Here is a 23322-nt window from a genome sequence, read left to right as displayed (position 1 = left end):
TGAAAAGAAAAAAAAAAAAGAAAAAGGAAAAAGCTTTGTTCAAGTGATTTATACCTTCATTACTTTTCTTTTCTTTTTTTTTTTTTTTTGAGACGGAGTCTCGCTCTGTCGCCCAGGCTGGAGTGCAGTGGCCGGATCTCAGCTCACTGCAAGCTCCGCCCCCCGGGTCTAGGCCAATCTCCTGCCTCGGCCTCCCGAGTAGCTGGGACTACAGGCACCCGCCACCTCGCCCGGCTAGTTTTTTGTATTTTTTAGTAGAGACGGGGTTTCGCCACGTTAGCCAGGATGGTCTCAATCTCCTGACCTCGTGATCCGCCCGTCTCGGCCTCCCAAAGTGCTGAGATTACAGGCTTGAGCCACCACGCCCAGCCAATTACTTTTATTTTCTACTCTTTTGCCCAACTAGCCCAACTAGTTTAAGTCACATCCTATAGACAAAACTTTTCTCACCTTCACTTCACTGCTTTCTGTGATTCCAACTGTGTCTTTCACTTTGGCATTCTGTCCTATATCCTTTCAAAATATCATTTAGACATTTCATTTGTATTGTCTTCTGCTCTAGGTTCTAAGCACCTAGAGGGTAGGCTGGGTTTTAGCCTTGTTTTGTTTGCCTCATTCACTACAATGCAGTGGAAAACAAATTAATTTTGGAGTCAGATATTAGCACTGTTCAAATTATAAGTTATAAACTGTCAGTGAATGCAAAATAAAGTCTTATGGTAAAGTGATCGTTATCTATTTAAATGTAACAAACAGAAAAAAAACAAAAATACTATAGTATACCGCAAGCAGAAGTATAAAGTAACTCCTGCCTTGTAAAATTTCTTTGAGATATATACACACATACACATGTACAAACACATACATTCAGACACACATACTGGTTTACAAGGTAGAACATATTTCTTATCATGTTAAGTGGCTGATAAAGACCATGGTTACAATGTCCACTCCATGATGTATAAATTCACACTAGACAAAAGTCAGTCAGTCATGTTGTTTAACACTCCCATGGACCTCTACAAGAAAAACCATTCTACTTACAGCCTCTGCAAAAGAAGCGGCCCCAAGGGACCACCTTTTGTGCCACAGTATATCATGAAAGCCAAAGTTGACTGGAGCAGAGTTCGTTAAGCACCTGCCTAAATGACAATACATGTTCTAGTGACCTATTAAGTGGGGGCAAAGTAGCTGAGCCAATATACTCCCCTCTCTCTCAAGGAACTAAACTGGGCAACGAAACTGTGTCACTCACTTTGGTATTCTGGCCTACATCCTTTTAAAAATACAATGGAAGCTGGAAGAGTGACTTGAGGGCAGGACAGGGCTGTTAACACAGCCTCAAGTGTAAGTTACTAGAACTCAGAGGCCTGGCATTGTGACTCATGCCTGTAATCCCAGCACTTTGGGAGGTCAAAACGAGCAGATAACCTGGGCTTAGGAGTTTGAGACCAGCCTGACCAACATGACAAAACCCTGTCTCTATTAAAAATACAAAAAGTAGCCGGGCATGGTGGCGTGCACCTGTAATCTTAGCTCCTCAGGAGGCTGAGGCAGGAGAATCGCTTACGAGAGGTGGAGGTTGTAGTGAACTGACATACATAGTGCCACTGCACTCAAGCCTGGGCAACTGTCTCAAAAAAAAAAAAAAAAAAAAAAAAAAAGAACTCAGAAACCGAGTATGCCGGAGCTTTCAGGAAAAAGACAAGCATAGTAAAAAGGGAAAATAAGCCAATTCATGAGACCAGAAAAGAGTCCACAGGCAGAGTTGCAGTCACATTATTGGCTGAGCACCTGGGAGAAATATAGTTCCTGCTCTTGCAGAGCCCTAGGTACCTGTATCCATTTTTTGAGGTCACTGCAGAGGCTGTTCCAAGTAATCTCAAGACCTTAACCAGCAGCAGCATTTAACATCCTAGCCTCTCAGCTGACTTGTTACAAAGTAAAGAATTTGTACTTACCCGCGTGGCATTGTCCTGCGGACTACATAAACTGTATCTGAAATTACCTAACACAATCCTGATACACAATAAGTCTCCTGCAAATATTTGGTCAGTAATTTAACTGCATGTAAACAAATCAATACTGTGATGATCCCAGAGCTAACAGCTATTCTGCAACTCAGTCTGCTCATTTAGAGACTTTGGACCCACGTGGATATAAGGGCTACCCATGGCCCAGGTGGGCACATAACAATCGGACTCCTTTGCACTCCACTACCAGAAGCAGGGTTTCTAACCATGCAAAGTGCAAATTGCTCCATTTTTGTATTATTACAGTTGGATAGGCTTATTCCCCACAAAGAGGGAAATAATCTGCGATTTTAGTTTAGTGTCAATAATACTTCCTGCTGCAGAAGTTGTCCACTGACTGTATAGTTCTCATCTCCTCAAAATAATAGAAATATAGATAATAAACATCCTAATATTAAGATATTAGAGTACAGGCTAATAATCTAGAGAATCAACAGGCTATATGTGCTCCAGATAAATCCACAAAATTTGAGTAACAAATTTTTAAGGATTTATTCCATATTTAAAGATTCAATAGTAATTTTGAAGGCGACAATATTCTCCAATCATCATGGAGACCAACCACTGTGTGGATACGGCCCTGAGAAATAGCCCCATCTTTGGACTGAGGAAGGAGACCCCACAAGAGGATACATTAAGCTCAACAGGGCAAATACAAGAATCCCACAGATGAGTCTGCAATCCAAAGTCAGTATGAGAAAGCCTTTCTACGCAGTTATTCAGAACTCCTCAAAATCCCTGAGTCTTCTCTTCTATCTAATTATACTGTATTGCTACAGATTGCTATTATTCTTGAATGTATCCCTTCCACCTCCCCAAAACAAACAGCTAGTTGAGAATAAGTCCATAATTTAATTTGATTTCACAGTAAGCAATAACTTGGAAGTCATCAGAGTACATGATATACTTAAAAGTACAAGACTGATAAAACCATCACATCAGTGCAGGTAAGAGAAGAGGCCCAAGGATGAGCTCAGGGACCCTTCAACATTTAGAGAACAGAGGAATGAGGAAAAATCCACAAAGGTGATCAAGACGTTCCAGCTGCACTGGCCTTATCCCAACTCCTCTTACCCACCATCACCCCAAAGAGTCTGTGCACATGACATTTTATCTACTTCGGACTCTTCTATCCTGCCACTCCCAACTGTGCCCCACCAGCTATCATCCTGGACCCTCCAGACGACAGCTCCCATCACCTCCTCTGACACCTGCTCTCCACTGACCGCACCTTACCCAGACAGGTGCTCTTCTCTTGCAGCAGCACCAATAAGTCCTTTACAGCGTCACCACAATAGTAATTATGCATTTATCTATCGGATGGTTTGATTGCTGATGTCTGTCTCGCCATTCAGGGTGTTTATAAGGACACGAATGCAAGGTGGAGTCTGTTCTCGCTCTATCTCCAGCGCCTGTCATAGAGAGAACTTCATGCGGGGCAGGCCCTTGATGAAGACAATGAATTCATCAACCTCTCTCATCGATTTTCTACTCAATGAAATGAGAAGACCCTCTCTATTTGGACCCTGTTGTAGGTTTGCAGTTGAAACATCTGCTTTTGTAGTTATTCCCATAAGAATTAACTAACCGTGTTTTCATCTCCTCCTACTTTCTTGGAGCACCTGTCATTTCTGATCTCTGCCTACCCTAGGGCAACTGGCGCATACACCCCCACATCCCAACACTTCATTGTTCTCTCAGAAGAATCAAGTACATAAATATTGGCAGATCTACCACTCAGTTGTCCTTTAATTACTCAGCTCCAACCAGAGTAGTTTTTTCCTCAATCTCTGCCTATATTTTTAGGAGTTATATGAAGTTAGAACACTGCAACTATTCAGATACAGAAAAACTTTTTAAAGTGATATTAACAACATGGAAACTATACTCAATACATAAAAAGCTACACTAAGGTGCTCCTAGTACTTGGAAATAAAGTCAAGAAAAAGATGCTCTCCAACTAAAACTGAAAAAAAAAATTATTAAAAAAATTTACATGTATACATGTATGCATTTTTCTACAGAGAAAGCCTATGGCTCACAATTTTTATTAGATTCTTAAAGCATGCATGATACTCCTCCAGTAAAGATGGCTAAATGCATATCCATCCTATGTATTAATGTAGCGTTATAACACTGTAGATCATGTGTCGATATGAAACGATTTATAAGACACATAGTTCAGAAGAGAAGTAAGCTGTGTAGTATAAATAATCTGTGTATTTACACAAATATGGGTAATCTATATTGTTTCCTTAAATGTATATATGTGGATTTTCAGAAGAGTATTACCAAATTGAGAGCAGCATATCTATGGAGAAGGGGATAGAGACTGGGATTGCACAAATGACCAAAACAGCCTTCAGTCTTATCTGAAATGTTCCAATTCTTCTTCTTCTTTTTTTTTTTTTTTTTTTTTTTTTTGAGATGGGGGTCTCACTGTGTTGCCCAGGCTGGTCTCAAACTCCTGGGCTCAAGAGATCCCCCCGCCTCAGCCTTCCAAAGTTCTGGGATTATAGACGGGACCCATTGCACCTGGTCCAAAATGTCTGAATTATTCTCTACATGAAAGACATATTATATATGTCTTATATAAGTCAAGTTAATTTTCAGAAAATTTAAGAGAATACCATAATCTAATTATGCATAAAAAGCAAGACCACACACAGAGCCCAGTCCCTGGTTCAAGCTAAGTAGTCCCCCACCTTTATCTCTCTTAGCTAGAGTAGTAATTCTCATTAGGGTGTGTCTTAGTCCATTTTGGGGTGCTTACAACAGAATACCTGAAATTGAGTAATTTCTAAAGCAAAGTAATTTATTTCCTACAGTTATAGAGGCTAAGAAGTTCCAGGCTGAGGAGCTACATTTCGTGAGAGCCTTCCTGCCAGTGGGGACACTCTGAAGAGCCCCGAAGTGGTGCAGGGTATCATATGGCAAGGAAGCTGAGCATGCGAACAAGATAGCTCAGGTCTCTCTTCCTCTTCCTATAAAGCCACCTGTTTCCCTCCCATGGTAACTCATTAATCCATTAGCCCAGTAATCTGTGGCTGTTAATCTATTCATGCAGGCAGAGCCCTCATGATCTAATCACTTCTTAAAGGCTCCACCTCTCAATACTGCTATATTAGGAATTAAATTTTCATGTGAGTTTTAGAGGGGACAAATATCCAAACCACGGGTCTCAGGTCTAGGCACATGGGCTTCTATTTCTGTTTACAAGGACACAAGGATTTCAGAAGACCCACAGGCCAACTTAAAAGTGTGGACTAGTATGTGCCTGCAGTTCTAACTGTTTAAACTATAATGTGAGCTAAATGGGAGCCAGCCATAAAAAGTGAAAATAATTTTCCATATCTTACACACACAAAAAAAATATGGTAAAAGGTTTTAGTCACCATCTAAAGTAAAAAAAAAAAAATCTTATGAGACTGCTGCATTGCCAAATTGTAAATGAAAAATTATAAAACTGCAGAAATTACTATTTTAAGCAATAAGTCACAAACAACTGAAAAATACGACAAATGTAAAAATTTAGGGAAAAGAATAAGTTCAAATCCATTCAGCATTTCTGCAAACAGAATGACTTTCAGGTATATTACATTTGTTGAGCTCTGATTTGTACTAGAAAGTAGTATGTCTTTCACGATAAGCACAGTGTAAATTATAAAATAAGAAGTCCCATCACATCAAACTACTAAGATGTCAAAGTGTCTGCTATATTTTCAATGGAATAAAATGATATTTATAATAAAATTCCTGCTTTTCAAATCTTCCTTTCTCATCCTGCAATTTCAGAAAGTCTCCCACAGGTACACTATGCATGCCTTAAGAGCTGAGCCCAGAACCAAAGACTGAGGTCTGAATTCTAGATCTCCCATTGCACTGTTAGCCACACTAAGCACAGAGCTGAAAAATACTTTAATTAAAATACTTTAGTTAAAACACTTTCATTAAAATTAAAATACTTTAGTTAAAATACTTCAATTAAAATTAGAATACTTAAAGAAGTCAAACTATTTCTGACTACAGAGTTCAAAATTTTTGAGCAAACTGAAGAAACATTCCAATGACGAGATTACTGATAAAGCCACATGTCAGCAAGTATAAAAGAAGAATGCAGTAGAGGATGACTCTATTAGGTGCTGAACAGAGAACACCCTTTTCAAAGGTATCTGGCATTTCAAGGTGATGGAAATTACACAAACACACCCCATGGCAAATAAATGGGGTCAGGGCACAGCTGGCAAGTATGGCTTTGGTTCCATCACTGAACCTAACATAACAAACACTGGTGTTGCAATAGTCATTTCTCAGTACATGCATAGTACATGATCTTGGAGATGTGGAGGGGGTATGGAAAAGCAAAAACTCCAGTCAAAATATATCTAAAAGAAAAGACAATAAATACTTCCGGGGTCCTACTAAGGAATGAACCCTTGGGAAAACCTGAAGTTCAGCTGACTACACACCTGGCATTAACTGTAACAAGTACACAGTGTTCCATCCCTGACTAATACAATCAATATTTTTCTTCAAACTCACATGCTTTTCCCAGAGATCCAGGAACTGCTGGCTTAATGTTTGTGCTGCTGTTTTGAGTGAGGCACTGGGCGATTTACCTGCATGCAGCAGGGTTTTTGTCTCTGAGCAGAGTTCCAGATAATCTCCAGAGGTCAAAACTTACTTTTCAAAGTCATTGAGGTTTCAAAACCTCAAATCCCTTTCACATACGACCAACCCAAACTGGGAACTATGACCATTAACATTATTTCAGGACAAGGGGGGACAAGGACCACTGACCCCACAGAAATTCAAACAACCATCAGAAAACATTGTAAATACTTCTATGCACATAAACTAGAAAATCTAGAAGAAATGGATAAATTCCTGAACACATATACACTCCCAAGACTGAACTAAGAAGAAATCATATCCCTGAAGAGATCAATCAGGATTTCTGAAATTGAGGCAGGAATAAACAGCCTACCAGCCAAAAAAAGCCCAGGACCAGGCAGATTCATGGCTAAATATTACCAGATGTAAAAAGAAGAGCTGGTATCATTCCTACTGAAACTATTCCAAACAAACAAACAAAAAAAAATGGATAAGAGGAACTCCTCTCCAACTCATTCTATGAGGCCAGCATCATCCTGATACCAAAACCTGGCAGAGATACAACAACAAAATAAAAAAAAACTTCAAGCCAATATCCTTAATGAACATCATGCAAAAATCCTCAACAAAATACAGCAAACCAAATCCAGCAGCACATCAAAAAGCTTATCCACCATGATCAAGTAGGCTTTATCCATGGGATGCAAGGTTGGTTCAACATATGCAAATCAATAAATGTGATTCATCACATAAACAGAACTAAAGACAAAAACCACATGATTATCTCAACAGATACAGAGAAGGCAATTGATACAATTCAACATTGATTCATGTTAAAAAAAAAAAAAAAGCCCTCAATAAACTAGGTATTGAAGGAAAATACCTCAAAATAATAAAAGCAATATATTACAAACCCATCACGACAACATCGTACTAAATGTACAAAAGCTGGAAACATTCCCCTTGAAAACCAGCACAAGACAAGGATGCCGTTTCTCACCACTCCTATTCAACACAGTTGATATGGTGTGTCTGTGTCCCCACCCAAATCTCATATTGAATTCCCACATGTTGTTGGGGGGACCAGGTGGGAGGTAAGTGAATTAAGGGGGCCGGTCTTTCCTGTGCTGTTCTCATGATAGTGAATAAGTCTCACTAGATCTGATGGTTTTAAAAACAGGAGTTTCCCTGTGCAAGTTCTCTCTTTGCCTACTGCCAACCACATAAGACGTGACTTGCTCCTCCTTGCCTTCCACCATGATTGTAAAGCCTCTCCAGACACATGGGACTGTAAGTTCATTGAACCCTTTTTCCTGTATAAATTACCCAGTCTCAGGGATGTCTTTATCAGCAGCATGACAACGGACTAATACAATATTACTGGAAGTCCTAGCCAGGGCAATCTAGGAAGAGAAAGAAAAAGAAAGAAAAAGGGAAGGAAAGAAGGAATGAAGGGAGGAAGGCAGGAAGGAAAGAAGGGAGGGAGGGAGGGAGGGAGGCAGGGAGGAAGGGAGGGAGGGTTCAAATAGTAAGAGAGAAAGTCAAACTATCCCTGTCTGCAGATGACATGATCCTATATATGGAAAACCCCATAGTCTCAGCCCAAAAACTTCTTAAGCTAATAAAAAAAACTTCAGCAAAATCTCAGGATACAAAATCAATGTGCAAATATCACTAGCATTCCTACACACCAACAACAGTCAAGCCAAGAGCCAAATCAGGAACAAACCACCATTCACAATTGCCACAAAAAAATAAGATACCTAGGAATACAGCTAATTAGGGAGGTGAAAGATTTCTACAAGAAGAAGTACAAAACACTGCTCAAAGAAATCAGAGATGACATAAACAGACAAATATTACGTGTTCATGGATAGGAAGAATTAATATCATTAAAATGGCCATACTGCCCAAAGCAATTTACAGATTCAATGCTATTCCTACTAAACTACCACTGAGATTCTTCACAAACTGGAAAAAAACCTATTCTAAAATCCATATGGAACCAAAAAAGAGCCCAAATAACCAAAACAATCCTAAGCAAAAGAATAAAGCCGGAGGCATCACACTACCCAACTTCAAACTATACTGCAGGGCTACAGTAACCAAACAGCATGATACTGGTACAAAAACAGACACACAGACCAATGGAACAGAAAAAAGAGCCCAGAAATAAAGCTGCACATCTACAACTATCTGATCTTCTACAAACCTGACAGATCATAGTTGTACGTGTGCAGCCTTATTTCTTTAGTCCTAATAGTCTGATGAGTCTGTGGCTCATTATTCCATTGAGGCTCAGTTAAACAAATGACTATCATTTATTATTCTACCGAGGCCCAACTAAATAAATGCCTCTTACACAGTTATAATTCTCCTTTATTCTTAAATGACAACACTACAGTTAAACCTCTCCCAACACCATAAATGGGGAACCGCCCGTCACCTGTATAGTTGAACACTGTCTTACCCGGCATGGTCCAATGAAACCAAAGGAAACATAAACACGCTCAGACAAATTACACCACAGACTGAAGGCTTAAAGATCTTATGTAACAACCATAAATTACTGCAAATTGCTGCACTTCTAAAGTATTTGGCATCATGGATGCTTCTTACAGTCAACTGATAAGGACAGTTTCACCATCCCAGGAGGCAGGCAGGTGTTTGCAATAAAGAGATTTTTTGGAAAATAAAACAATCAACACCAGCTACTGCACATGTGCACTCACTCCCTATCCTCCTTAGCAGGAAGTGAAGGTATATGCCAAACTGAGACCTAACCCACTGCCAGAAAACCCCTTGCCCTATTCTTTCTAGGATTAAGACTTGACTTTAAGAAGTGTTTTGCGTTAAAATGTTACATGCAAAATTAGACAGGGGCTACCTTACTATTTTGATTATTAAAAGTTAAGGATGGAAGGATAACTTTTTATATATATATGTATGCAAGATGCTAGGTTTAATATGTATATAAAATACTAGGTTTAAAACTAAGTATTATGTATTTAATACCAAGTATTAAACCTAGTATTTTATATATATATTTTGTATATTTTATATACTAAGTATTAAACCTAGTATTAATACTAAGTATTAATATATAGTAATAATACTATAGTAATAGTAATATTATTACTAATACTAATACTTAGTATTAAGCACTATTAATACTAAGTATTAAACCTGGTATTTTATATACATATAAAACACTATATATATATAAAAACACTAGGTGCATATATATAAAACACTAGGTGTGTATATATACACACTAGGTTTAAACCTAGTACTTTATATATATGTATATGTAAAACCTAGTATTTAATATACAGATAATACTAAGTTTAATATATATATTATACTAGATATTTATATATATAGACCTCCAACTCTATATATACACCCACATATATATTTATATATCAAAGCTGAATATATATATTAAAGTTGAAAGTCTTCTGAGACCTGCCCTAAACACTGCAGCTTCACTATCAGGAGGGGTCAGATAGAGAAATGGAGGTGCCGATCACTTATGAGAAACATCCTGACATTGTTAATGATTCACGAAGCCTCCTCTCTTTAGGGTCCTAAATACAACTTGAAAATTTAGTAGTGGATGAGCTTCTAAAAAGGTAATGACTGCTTTCTGGTGTTAAAATATCTACTTTCCTAAAAGCCAGAACTGGTTATATCTTTTTGGTGGACAGAAAACCCTCATGAGAAGGACAGAAGAAAACGTCAGGGATAGTGATAAAGTTATCTCTGGGGAGGTAGGAAGGAGAAAAGAACTGGAAAGGAAGGAGGGGTTTGCTGTAATAGTCTAAAAAAATAGAAAATGAAGCAAACATGTTAAAATACTAACATTTATTCAATCTGAGTGATAGGTACACAGAAACTGATTATCTTTATCTTTTAATTTTTCTACAGGTTTAAAGCACTTTATAACAAAAAAAAATTAAAGTAAAATTTAAGTGAAAACAAGATACAAAAGGCACAAAGAAATGCAGACTGGTGCCTAAGTAATGCTAAGTGGCAAAGTCCAATCATGCTGCTTTCATTAAATGTAATTGCCAAGCAACACAATAAATACACACAAGCCTCCTGGGAACACTAAACTCCAAGATATCATACACTAAAGTCAGAACTCACTTTATAGTTTTACATTTTATTGCAAGATAGTTCTATGATATCCATATCGTTTACATATCATTTACAGAAGACACAACATTCATTTTTTTGCCAAATAAAATGCAAGTCCATAAACAAAGTTGAACTGAAGGATATGCACTATTATTTAATTGTATGTACATTTGCTCATCTATATGAAAGCCAAACTCCAGGAGGCACAAATATGGCAGCCTGTTTCTTGGGCTAAAGCTAAGTGGGATCAGGGTGTAACTGACATAAAAATCCACATTTCTTTTTAGCATTCTTTCAGAGACCAACAGCAGGATTTAGGCCTATGCTAACAAACACAGCTGCTGCCACAAAGAGGAAACAAAAAATCCACAGCCTTCTTTCTTCTCCTGAATCCTCTACCAAATGGTCCATACCAACAACTGAATGAACTGAATGACAGCCATTTAGAGCCGACATGGCCTCAATGGACCTTGTCACCAGTTTTTCCACATATCTGTTTTGGGACACACATATCATGAGATCATTAGATTAGGGTATAAGGCTGCTAATACACCAATTCTGTGATTCGCTTTGACCACCTAACCACACGCAAAAATTTTAAAACTATCACAGAAGTTACAAACTGTTAGCATAGAGGCCAAATCTGAATACTTTATTGGACACACAACATTTCTTTAAAATTTGAGTTGGGAAAATACTCATAAAAGTCTAGATTTATATATTCTCTTTTCTAATTATCAGAACATCTGGTTACAGTGAGCCCCTGCACTCACCTGGTTTGAGCTAAGTAGCAGCTGCTCAATTTAAATAAGGCCTGTTCACCACAGCTCCCACCACTCCCTATCACCTACATGTACCAGCATCATGTATTTATTCTACTTGCCCTGCCACTGTGGGTATTTTGATTTTGGGCATAATCATAAGGGTGCTATACCTCAGAGGCCCTGGAAATGAATAGATTCCCCTGAGAACAAAATCAGGAGGTGGGAAGAAGACAGGGAGAATGCGCTTGGTGTATTGAATTTTGAATTCCAATACAGGTTAGAAGAGGGAAGGTAGAGCTTGAAGCAGAAGGTGTCTCCCACCATTTACATATGCACATTCCCACGGCCCTGGCTATACAGCACCAACATTAACAACTCCTTTTCTTACACTGGTGTTTTCCGCAAATGCACAAGATTCCTGATTCTGAACACTTCTGTCACCTCTGCTCTGATATTGCCTAAGGACTCATGGAGGTGTACTGGCTTGTTTTTGATGCAAAGCTCCCCCGAACCAAGCCAGCCATGGGAAGTACTTTCTACTTGCTAATTCACCCGATAGTCACAAATGCTGTGCCCAAACTCTTATCAAGTAAACTAAGCATCAAACTGTGACATTTTGTAAGCCACAAAGAAAAACATATACAGTTAAAAAGCAAAAGGTGTCTGACGCAGAGAGGAGAAATCACTCATCAACACAAAATTAAATGTCAGAGACAAGCACACAAAAAAGGCACAGAGGGAGATGGAACAGAATACCATTCATTAATCAGCTTTAAGAATATATAAACATTTCTATATCAAATTAAATTTCCAAGGAAGGGCTAGACGCAGTGGCTCATGCCTGCAATCCCAGCACTTTGGGAGGCTGAGGCTGGCGGATCACTTGAGGGCGGGAGTTCAAGACCAGCCTGGTCAACACGGTGAAACCCCATCTCTACTAAAAATATAAAAAGTAGCGGGGTGTGGTGGAACATGCCTATAGTCCCAGCTACTCAGGAGGAGGCTGAGGCAGGAGAATCACGTGAACCTAGGAGACTGCAGTGAGCCGAGATCGTGCCACTGTACTCTAGCCTGGGTGACAGAGCAAGATCTCGTCTCAAAAAAAAAAAAAAATTTTCCAAGGAAGAACTGTAACTAGCTCTCTATTGTGCAGAGATACATATACAGGTACAAACATACATGTACATATACATGCATACATACACAAATAAACACACACGCATATATATGTACATCATCATAATTATGACAATGTGCAGGTTATGTTAGTACTATACTTACACTATACTATATTTAACAAAAAGAGAGACCTCGTAGAGTTTCCAGAGTTCATAGTACATCAATCTCATGGCACTTTATTTTATCAAACCTAATTTTCCTGATCAGAAGTGTCAAAGTTCATGTTCTCATTAGTGCCGGCAGAGTTCCGAGAAACATTTCACAATCTAAAGAGTCTTTCTCTTTAGAGTTACAGTATCACTGGCAGAAAAGAACAAAAGCCAAATCCACACATAATTTCCACAACTTGTTTTTTTCCTACCACAGATAGAAAATAAGGTAAACACTCACTGCAGAGAGCTGGCTCCATGTGGATCTCAATGGCTTATGGTGAATCACAATTTTTTCATCTGACTTCTGTTCTTTGGGCTCCGACTCTTCATCAGAATCAATGTCAAGGGCCTTTTCCTTGTAGTTTTGATACAGGACAGCATTTTCTGCAAGAAAACAAGGCCTATGTGTCACTACCTGTTCTCAATCATTATGTTACTTGCTCTAAATAAACATCATATGTACCCAATGTTTGGCCTCCAATTTTATAAACAACAGAGAGACAAACAGATTTAGTCCCTGAAGAATAATTACAGAAAAGTGATTTTCTCGTTCACATAGCTCTATCTCAAACTCAAGTGCAGGGGAGGGGGACGAGTCCATACAGAGAATGCCACAGGAAGCAAAGTTTCCATGTTTCTGTCCACTACTCATGAAGGACAGTCAGGCCTATTAAATCACTGTAATTTAGGTTAAATTACATCCCACCTTTTATTTCAGGTCCGTCACCATTCATTTATCTATTTAATAAACATTTATTGTATATCTATGATATGCCAAGGGCTGAAAGTAAAATGGAAAACAAAAGAAAGATACCCCTCATGTTTCATGAGCTCTCATGTCCTCACCCACCTCTCATGAGCTAACAGTTTAATAAGAAAAACTGTCAAATTCACTCACGTATTTATTCATTCAACTGTTACTTAGAAAACACCTACACCTACCAAGAACCTAGTAGGTTGTCCCACAAGAAGCAACAGCTTAGCACCTGTTACTCTACAATAATAGAAACAAAATAAAAATCTCAATCTTCAGGAGCTGATACTAAAGAATGAGAGAACTGCAATAAATAAGCAAGTAACTTTGACAGTATTTTGATGCTGGTAAGTGTCATGAAGAAACACAGAACAGGGAAGTGGGGTAGAAAGTGCTGGGAGGAGGGTATGTAGATTTTAAGTAGGGTAGTTTAGGAAGCCTCACTGGGGTGACAATCAAGTAGAGACATAGAAGAGGTGAGAAAGTGAGCCACCTGTATCAAAACTACAACGAAAAGGCCCTTGATGTTGACTCTGATGAAGAACTGGTGCCCAAACAGCATCTCACTGGGGCACAGCAAGTATAAAGCCCTGGGGCATGAGTCTACTTGGTATGCCTGTATTTACTAAGAGCAGCAAGGCTGGAGTACCAAGAAAATGGGCGGAAAGTACAGAATATGGGAGTTGAAGCCGGGCATGGTGGCTCACACCTGTAATCGCAGCACTTTGGGAGGCTGAGGTGGGCAGATCACTTGAGGTCAGGAGTTCGAGACCAGCCTGGGCAACATAGAGAGACCCCGCCTCTATCAAAAATACAACAAATTAGCTGAGTGTGGTGGTGTGTCCCTGTTGTCCCAGGTACTCGGGAGGCTGAGGCAGGAGAATAGCCTGAACTTGGGAAGCAGAGGTTGCAATGAACCGAGATCATGCCACTGCGCTCCAGACTGGACCCCGTCTCAAAAAAAAAAAGAAGAAGAAGACGAAGATAGGAGTTGAAGGTGACCAGAGGGCTTTTAGAAATTTTTTTTAAAAATTTTCTAGGTCATTATATTTGAGAAGAAATGAGAGGATACACAGAAACAGCTCCTTATAAAAGGAAATAATGTAAAACTAGTTATAATGAAATAGGGCCTTGTCTCAGCCATTAAAGGACTTTGATTTTTACTCAAAATGTGGATGGGAAGTCACTATAGGTTTGAGGACATAATGATCTTACACAAATACATGCTTACAAACTGAAGGATTTATATACAGGTACGAACTGACTGTCAGTAGGGTGTGATGTAGTCTGGCAGTCAGGTATTTGGTCATTGAGGAAAGTCTAAGGTCTGAAAGCTGAGAAGCTACAGAGCTAAAGGAAAAGCATACACAAAAGCTATAATGGGAACATAAGAGGAAACATAATACAGTCATGCATTGCGTAAAATTGTTTTGATCAATGACAAACCACATCTACAACGGTGGTCCCATATGTTATAAAGGAGCTAAAAAATTCCTATCACCTAGTCAGCTTAATGTTGTAGTGTACCACATCACTCATACGTCTATGGTAATGCTGGTGTAAACAAACCGACTGCACTGCCAAAAATATAAAAGTATAGCACATACAGTTGTGTACAGTTCATGATACTTGATAATGATAATAAACTATGTTACTGGTTTATGTATTTACTATACCATACTTTTTATCATTATTTTAGAGTGTACTCCTACTTACCAAAAAAAAAAAAAAAGTTAACTGTGAACCAGCCTCAGACAGGTCCTTCAGGAGGTATTCTAGAAGAAGACATTGTTATCATGGAAGATGACAGCCCCATGCATGTTATTGCCCCTGAAGACCTTCTTGTGGGACACGATATTGAGATGGAGGACAGTGATATTGATGATTCTGACCCTCGGCAGGCCTAGGCTAATCCGTGTGTTTAGTTTCAATGAAAGAAATTCAAAAGTAAAAATGAAAATTTTTTACAATAAGAAAAAGCTTACAAAATAGGTATGTAAAGAAATAAAAACATTTCTGTACAGTTGTACAGTGCGTTTGTGTTTTAAGCTGTGTTAAAACTAGACTTTAAAAGTTTCAAAAATTTTTAAATTTTACAAAATAAGTTACAGTAAGCTAAAGTTAATTTATTATTGAAGAAAAAAGGTTTTTTAATAAATTTAATGTAGCTTAAGTGTACACTATTTATGAAGTCTACAATAGTGTACGGTAATGCTCTAGGCCTTCCCATTCACTCACTACTCATTCACTGACTCACCCAGAGCAACTTTCAGTACTGCTAGCTCCATTCATGGTAAGAGCCCTATAGAAGAGTACCATTTTTAATTTTTTACATCGTATTTTTACTGTACTTTTTCTGTTTAGATACACACATATCATTGTGTTACAACTACCTACAGTATTCAGTACAGTAACATGCTGTACAGGTTTGGCTGTACCATATGTCCTAGGCTATACCATCTGGTTTGTGTAAGTATGCTCTATGATGTCTGCACAACAACAAAATTGCCCAAGGATGTATTTCTCAGGATGTATCCTCATCATTAAGTGATACACGGCTGTACCTTAAAAGAACTAGGGAGAGTCAAATGTGGTTAAAGCTTGGGTATGTCTACTGGCCACATTGTACAAGGTGAGTTTAGAGAGATAAGCCAGACAGTCCAAATCAACAAAATACTTGTAGGCAATGCTAAAAACTGGATTTTACCCTGAGTACAAAAGGATTGAGTTTCTTTCACACTGTCATGATAGCATCTCTTTCCTGAACACAATGGGACTCCATGAAAAGGGAAGACTTGCTTAGAGTAGAGAGCAAAACATTGACTACCTAGGAGACTAAGAAGCTATTGGGGTAGTCAATGAAAGATGATGGAGGTTTGAGCTACATAACATAGAACAGACTGGTGAAAGACTGGATATGGGGGCAGAGAGAAGGAGGTGTTAAGGATGTTTCCTAGGTCTGCAGGCCTCACAACCAGAAAGTAGGAGACAGGAACACCAGAAGAGATTCAGGTTTAGTGGGGAAGATTATGAGTTTGGTTTGGGGCATTTTGAGTTTGAATTGCCTTTCCCATCTACCAAAACAAGCAAGCATCTGCCCCTTTTCTCATCAACTATAGATTATTCTGTATGTACTATGACTAAAGTAACACTATGCAAGATTTTACTGGTCTCTGATCGTCATGCTATGTAAAGTAGATTACGAAGGTAAAGACTGAGTCTCCCCTAGTCTTTAAAGCACCAAGTAGTTGGCACAAAGTATATGCATAACATTGCTGATAGATTTCTCATTTTCACAACAACATAGGCAACAGTATTATTAATCTCATTTCACACATGAGGTGGCTCAGTGAGGGCCCAGTAATATAAAGGGTTTTTCTCAGTAGCACTCAACTGATGAATAGGAGCAGGTCTGCCTGGCTCTATCTAATATCACAGATTCTCGCCATTTGGCCACACTGCTTCCCTAGTTATATTCTTGTTAATCATTAACTGTAAGAATCCTGCATTCCTTGTGTACATACATACGTGTGGAAAAAATTTCTAGGTCATTATATTTGAGAAGAAATGAGAGGATACACAGAAACAACTCCTTATAAAAGGAAATAACGTAAAACTAGTTATAATGAAGTCTAGTCTCTGACTTTAAAAAAAATCTAAAAATTTTAAACTCTCTTAGGCAAAGGTCACAAAATAAATACCAAATTCCAGGGAATGTAAAGTATCTCCTTAGGTATATATTAGGTAGATGCTGTTCACTTCATAGAGTGCTATAAGAAGCAGCAAATGGGACTAAGAACTAGATCTGTGTCCTACTACTGGCTGTGTAACTAGGTGTGACAGTAGACAAGTTGCCAAACCTCTTAGATCTTCTGGTTTCTTCAATTATAAAATTAGGGACATGAACTTATTTCAACCAGCTAAATACTATATCTGGATTTCCCAAGATTGGTGCGGTGAATGAATTTTTACAGATGAGTCATTTTTAAATGTTCAATGGGAAACTCATCTTTATAAAAATTATATAGGGAATTATTTGATAATCACCTAAGGCTACGTATTTTATAACTCTGGGAGGTTGCACATTGGCTTGACTTATAGAGGGGCATCCCCTTCTTCATTATTCTTCGAAGGTTGGAAAATCTTCACACTTCAAAACATGACAAAAAGTAACTACCCTCACTACTACCATGACCCTCCAGCCCAACAAGTGCTACAGCTGGGACTGCTCCCTTCACACTCTTCCAGTTGGCTGACACTTGACCCATCTATTTACAGAAAGTCCATTAATCTGATTAGGGTTTGAACACCTGGTTGAAGGTGCTTTTGTTTTTGAGATCCTTAATAAAAATACTACATGGGTTGCAAAGTCTTGAGAACATGTTTTTGTCAGTCAGGAGAGTTAGATTTCCCCCAAAGTTGAAACTTAATAAGGAAACAAGAAATCAGAAATGATAATAAAATGTGGAAATATGGGCAGAATACTAAGTCAAAGGAAATGGGATCTAAAGAAATATGACTTCAGATTTAAATGCCAAAATCAGAATTTTTAACTAAAAAGCTAGAGCTTGGTCTTACTCTTTCTCTGTTTCCTGAGGGACACGGGGATGGAGCCAAGGTAGAGAAGAATGAAAAATCCCAGGACATTGACTGAAAAAGTTATCAGCCTATAAAAAATGCCATTAACTATATTCACCATTAGCATTACTAGGTAAAAATTTAGTTTAATGAGAAGCTTTGGACTGTATAATTTGGGAAGAAGTTGGACATATTTCTCATCTTAAGCATTTTTGTTACTGCAGTTGGATTTCAACTTATAATTGGTATTCTACATTGAAACAGCAATAAAAGTTTTGAAAATTAAATGCTTACCTTCCCCATCAAATGTTCCTTGTCCTTTCAGCATTTTTTTCTAAGAGACAAAAAAAAAAAAAGCAAAAAAAAAGAAAAAAAAAAAAAAACAGGAAAAGCAAACTATGTATGAATGAGCCAAATACAAAATACAACTATTTTAAGTACTTTTTTTTTTTTGTCATTACATTAATTAGATTTCCAAGAGCACACAGAAGCTGAGCCCTGGAGGAGTTCACCCATTTGATAACTACAATTCACTGAAACAATGAAATAAAATGTACAAGATCTCCCATACCCTGTCAAAACAGACTGAGAATCCTCAAATAACTAGCAGGTCAGCTCATTTTACTACTCGTGATTCACCATCACTGTTAAATTGAACTTTGCTATACTTGCAGAGTTGGAAAAAACACATAAAATGTTATATAATTTCTTTAAGACCATGGGCTCTAAAATAAAACAGGCTTGCTTGTGTTTTGCATATGTGACATTTATATAGACTGGTTCCAGTGCTTTGATTAACCAAGAAAAAATGTGGCTGCCAAAAAGAATCTCTGCCCTATTGCTGAGATCTGTCTTGTTTCTGTGGAAGGCAGCATACACTCCAAAATATCCCTCTTCAGTTTTCCCTGTTTCTTTATGTCATATTTGGCAATCTTTTAATAAGTGCAGATAATGGGACCATACAGGGGAGCAATACCACACAGTGTCACCCTAACCTGAAGTTTTCAGCTGCCAATTTGTTAAATGCACTCAAGGATGAATGGGCATACAACGGGAATAAAACATAACCAAAGGCCATGGTGACAAAAACAAGCAACAAAAAAGATGACAAAATATTTGTGTCTTCTGTGATCCTGGCAGTTGATTTTCAAATTCACATTCTACCTGAATGACATCAAGTGTGTAGTAACTACTCAAAAAACAATTCAGTAAGTAAAAGCAAAAAAATAATCAACAGGCTCAAACAGGAATCAGCATTTTTCTGAATCAGCTGTGATAACAGCTACCATTGACTGAAACCTCTGAGCAAACTCCAGACAACTTGACTGCAGAGTGTGGGTCTGAGCATGCTCCTCCCCCTTTCAGCTATCTCTTTTAAAAGTGGTCAAGACTCACTCAGCCAATAATCTGCCATATTTCACTCTGGTTGCCCCAATTCTGCCTGAGCTTAGAAATTTAAAGGTGATGAATTTCACTTCTTCCAACAAAGCTGCACTAAACTCGGCTGTGCCGGCCAGCATCAAAGTGGCCAAGAGCTGGATGTACACTAGTAATCAACATCAAAACACAGAATTAAAAGGGAATGACTTCTGGTTTCCTCTATGCTCCGCCTCCCCACCCCCAACACATTTACTTTTGGCTTAGTGAATGGCGTGTCACACTCCTGCCCACTTTTACCTTTATCCTTCCCAGACTGGAAAACTTCTCCTTGTCTTCCATAACTGCTTTCAGAACAGGCTGGGACATTCTGTTCTTCTTCTTCGAACTGGTAGGACTGTCAAAATCAAAGCCACTGACCACTGCCCTGCGATAAGACGTGGACCGCAAGCCTCTCCGCAGAGACCCTGGGCTATCCACGTCGTTCTCGACCTCACTCTCCTCCCCTGCGTGACCCAGAGGTCCTCCTAGGCCCTCCACCATGCTGCGCACCTTGAGGAGTCTCTTGTGGGGCTCCACATTCTGATTGTTGGATTTACTTATTTTAATTTCCGAGGCCAGACTCTTCGGAATGATCTGCTGCTTCCCCACTTTGAGGGCGGCGGGGCTGTTTGTACTCAAAACCACGGAAGGATTCTCGAGGAGCTCGTTCTCCTGGGAGGGCAGTCTTTGGAGGGAAAATTTTTGTTCTGAAGAACTTCTCTGGGGCGCAGGAGAGAGCCCCCGTTCGGGGTCCTTAGCCTTCTGGCCGGACTGCGAACCCGACCCAGGAGAGTCGTTATTAGCGGCAAGGCCATTTGCAGTGGGCGAAGGCACCGGGAGGGCATTCAACCCAGTCGAGTCCTCTTCTGGGGTGCAGGGGGCGGGCGCGTTAGGAGTCCGCGGGGAGCGCAGAACCGGCGGCCGCGGCGCAGGCAGGGTTACCGGGCCATTTGCTGGGGATTTCGGGGAGCCTCCCGGCACCGCTTTGGGGAGCTTGGGTGACTTGGGCCGTCGAAGTCGAGGAGAGGCAGCCCTATACTCCGGGGATGCCGTCCCACCATTGGCCACCGCTCTCCGCTGGGCTCCCAGAAGCAGAGGGCTCCTATGTACTGTCCTGCTGTCCGAGGCGGTGGGCACCTGGGCGGGAATCTCCGCTGCGGGGAGCGTCCCTCGGTCCTCCACCGGAAAATCCGTAATTAGCAACCCGTTGGGGCTCTGGTAGGACTGGGGCCTCGGCTTGCTCCGGCCCAGCAGCTGGGGCTGAGGAATCGACCGCCTCCGCCACAAAGGGGTTATGCTGTTGCTAGAAAAATCCACTTCGCTCTCGCCGTCCATAGCCGGGCCTCGAAGTCAGCCCCGGTAGGAGCAACACCGGGTCAGTCTTGCCTAAAGAGGAAAGAAGTTAGGAAACTGTGCCTGCGGATAGGCGGGGACGCCTGGCCGACTCGCGTGCTCCGAGTCCGGCGGTCCCCCTGCTGCTGCGCAGGACACAACTGCACCGCACTTACCCGCCCTTTCTCGAGCAAAAACTGCACCACTGCGGTGCGCGGTCCCAGGCAGAAATCTGGGGTGCCGCCCAAACGTACTAATCCAATCACCTCCGCGTCCCTCCCACGCCAAAAGACCACCCGCACCAAACGAGCCCGCCACCAATTCACTGAGTGCAAGCTGAGGCACAAGAAACTTGGGACGAGTTCAGCTTTCTTGGGAAACTCGCCGCGGGACGCTCCCTTCTGTCGCCATCCAGCCGCCCGCCCTCATCGTGGGTACCCTCGTGCTCCAGATGCGCGGCTCCCAGGCAAATTTACCTTCTGGGACTTGCAATGTCCGGGGCCAAGGAGCACCCACTGCCCCGTGGGTGGCCCGGGTCCGGGACCGAAGCGCCGCTGCGAGAACTTAGGAGACCGCTGCCGCCGACCGCGGCGCCGGCCCCGCCCCCACGCCTGACTACGCCCACACACTTGGCCCCGCCCCCGTTTCTGCCCCGCCCAGCTCCGCCTCTGTTGCAGCCAGAAGCAAGAAGCTGTCTTCCCGCCCCCGCGTGCCTACAATCAGCTCCAGTCTGCCTGGGAAACAGAGGAGCGCACCTGAGGTGGGTTCTGAGCTCCAGCGTTTGGGGTTGGAAGTTGCGGACTAGTAGCTGCGGCGGCATTGGAGTGTAGGCGCTCGGCGTTGTTGCTGGGGGCATAGCGTGAGAACAAGCAAGGGAGCCTTGCTGAATTGCAGTTTAGGAAGCCCTGAATCCTGGAGGTATGTTGAAACTGAGAACGCGCGGCGGAGTAGACTTTGTGAGATGCGTGGGTAGTAGCGCAGCGTTCTAACGCAGAGTCATGTCTTCTCAGCATTCAGGTGGTCTTAATCAGATGGGCTTGTTTCACTGCTGAAAATGCGTTATAATATAAACAGATAGATGTGCTTGTTTGTGCCTAGAGTCTTTCCGTAGGAAAGACTGGCAGCTCTGAAGTGGGAAACTGGGTGGCTAGGAAACCGGAGGGAGGGAGAGTTTTCATATAATTATTTTTGGTCCTTGTATGCTTTGAATTTTGAACCTATCTATGAAAAATAAGCTCAATTTGCACTACAAAAATAGTTTGGTTTCTAACAGTACATAGAATAAAACTCAAAATCCTTACTATGGCTTACAAGAAGACACTGCACTACTGCCCTAACTCTTCAGCCTAGTCTTTCCATCATCACTTTCTCCTTCATTATTTTTTTGGCCACACTCAAAGTTTGACAGCCTCAGAACCTTCTTCCCTTTCGTTCCTTCTTGACCTGACTTGACACTGCATCAGAAAGGCAGTGTCCTCATCTTAATTATACCATTGCCCCATTTATTTTCCAGTCACTTGTTCTCTATTTCTGCACTTGTCAAATTTTGTGTGTGTGTGTATATATATATGTATTTATGTGTTTATGTTTTTATGTTTATTGTCTGTTTTGTCTTTACACGGTAATTTCCATAAGGGCAGGGGTCATTTTTTTTTTCTGCGTATTTCAGGCACGTGGTAGGCACTTAATATTTATTTAATGAATGAGTGAATGAATGACAGGAGTGAAGTGAAAACAGTGACCATTTCTTCCAAAGTGCTTGGTTGCCAAATAGTAGAAAGATGGCTGTGTCTTGGCCAGTCTCCTGCTGAGTGACAATAATCAGGCAAACTTGAGAAGACAAATAATTTTAGACCATAAGAGCTGTATAATTGATTCTATTAGCAAGACATATGGGCCCTTCTCCAAGTTCTCTTTCAGCATTCATGCATTCAGCAGGGATGCAGTGAGCATCCACTGTGTGCAACTTATGCTGCCTGTTTTTGCCCTAAATTGAATGCAATGGCCAAAAATATTAAGATGTGATCTCTGGGTGGTGAGATGAAGGATAATATGTTTCATGCTTCTTTATATTTTTCTGTACTTACGAAATATACTGTGCAATGAAGATATATTACTTTGATCTGAGACATTTTCATAAACAAAGAAAAGAAATGGCATTGAAAAATGTATAAGAAACCTTTTTCTTTTTTTTTTTTTTGAGACGGAGTTTTGCTCTTGTTGCCCAGGCTGGAGTGCAATGACGCGATCTTGGCGCACCACAACCTCCACCTCCCAGGTTCAAGCAGTTCTCCTGCCTTAGCCTCCCGAGTAGCTGGGATTACATGCATGTGCCACCACGTCCGGCTAATTTT

The 23322-nt window shown here is 40.4% G+C and overlaps 1 protein-coding gene across 3 annotated transcripts in view; it reads right to left on the bottom strand.

Annotated features, from left to right (window-relative positions):
* Positions 1 to 21955, bottom strand: part of ARHGEF26 (Rho guanine nucleotide exchange factor 26) — a 136864-nt gene extending 114909 nt beyond the window's left edge. The window contains exons 1-4 of one of the 3 annotated variants that reach the window (XM_023192300.1): positions 21724 to 21955; positions 19895 to 21022; positions 18512 to 18551; positions 13124 to 13269 (exon numbers count right to left, since the gene is read on the bottom strand). In XM_023192300.1, the coding sequence (XP_023048068.1) occupies positions 13124 to 13269; positions 18512 to 18551; positions 19895 to 20971 (1263 nt within the window). In that variant the 5' untranslated portion in view covers positions 20972 to 21022; positions 21724 to 21955. Of the gene's footprint in view, positions 1 to 13123; positions 13270 to 18511; positions 18552 to 19894; positions 21023 to 21444; positions 21600 to 21723 lie in introns of those variants that run through there. The other 2 variants (XM_023192299.1, XM_023192301.2) reach the window with 2 other exon arrangements.
* Positions 21956 to 23322: the final 1367 nt, after the last annotated feature.

This window comes from Piliocolobus tephrosceles, chromosome 2 (assembly GCF_002776525.5).
Source record: "Piliocolobus tephrosceles isolate RC106 chromosome 2, ASM277652v3, whole genome shotgun sequence".
NCBI lineage: Eukaryota > Metazoa > Chordata > Mammalia > Primates > Cercopithecidae > Piliocolobus > Piliocolobus tephrosceles.
Note: the sequence above shows the minus strand (reverse complement) of the source record. Positions and strands in the feature narration are given on the sequence as shown.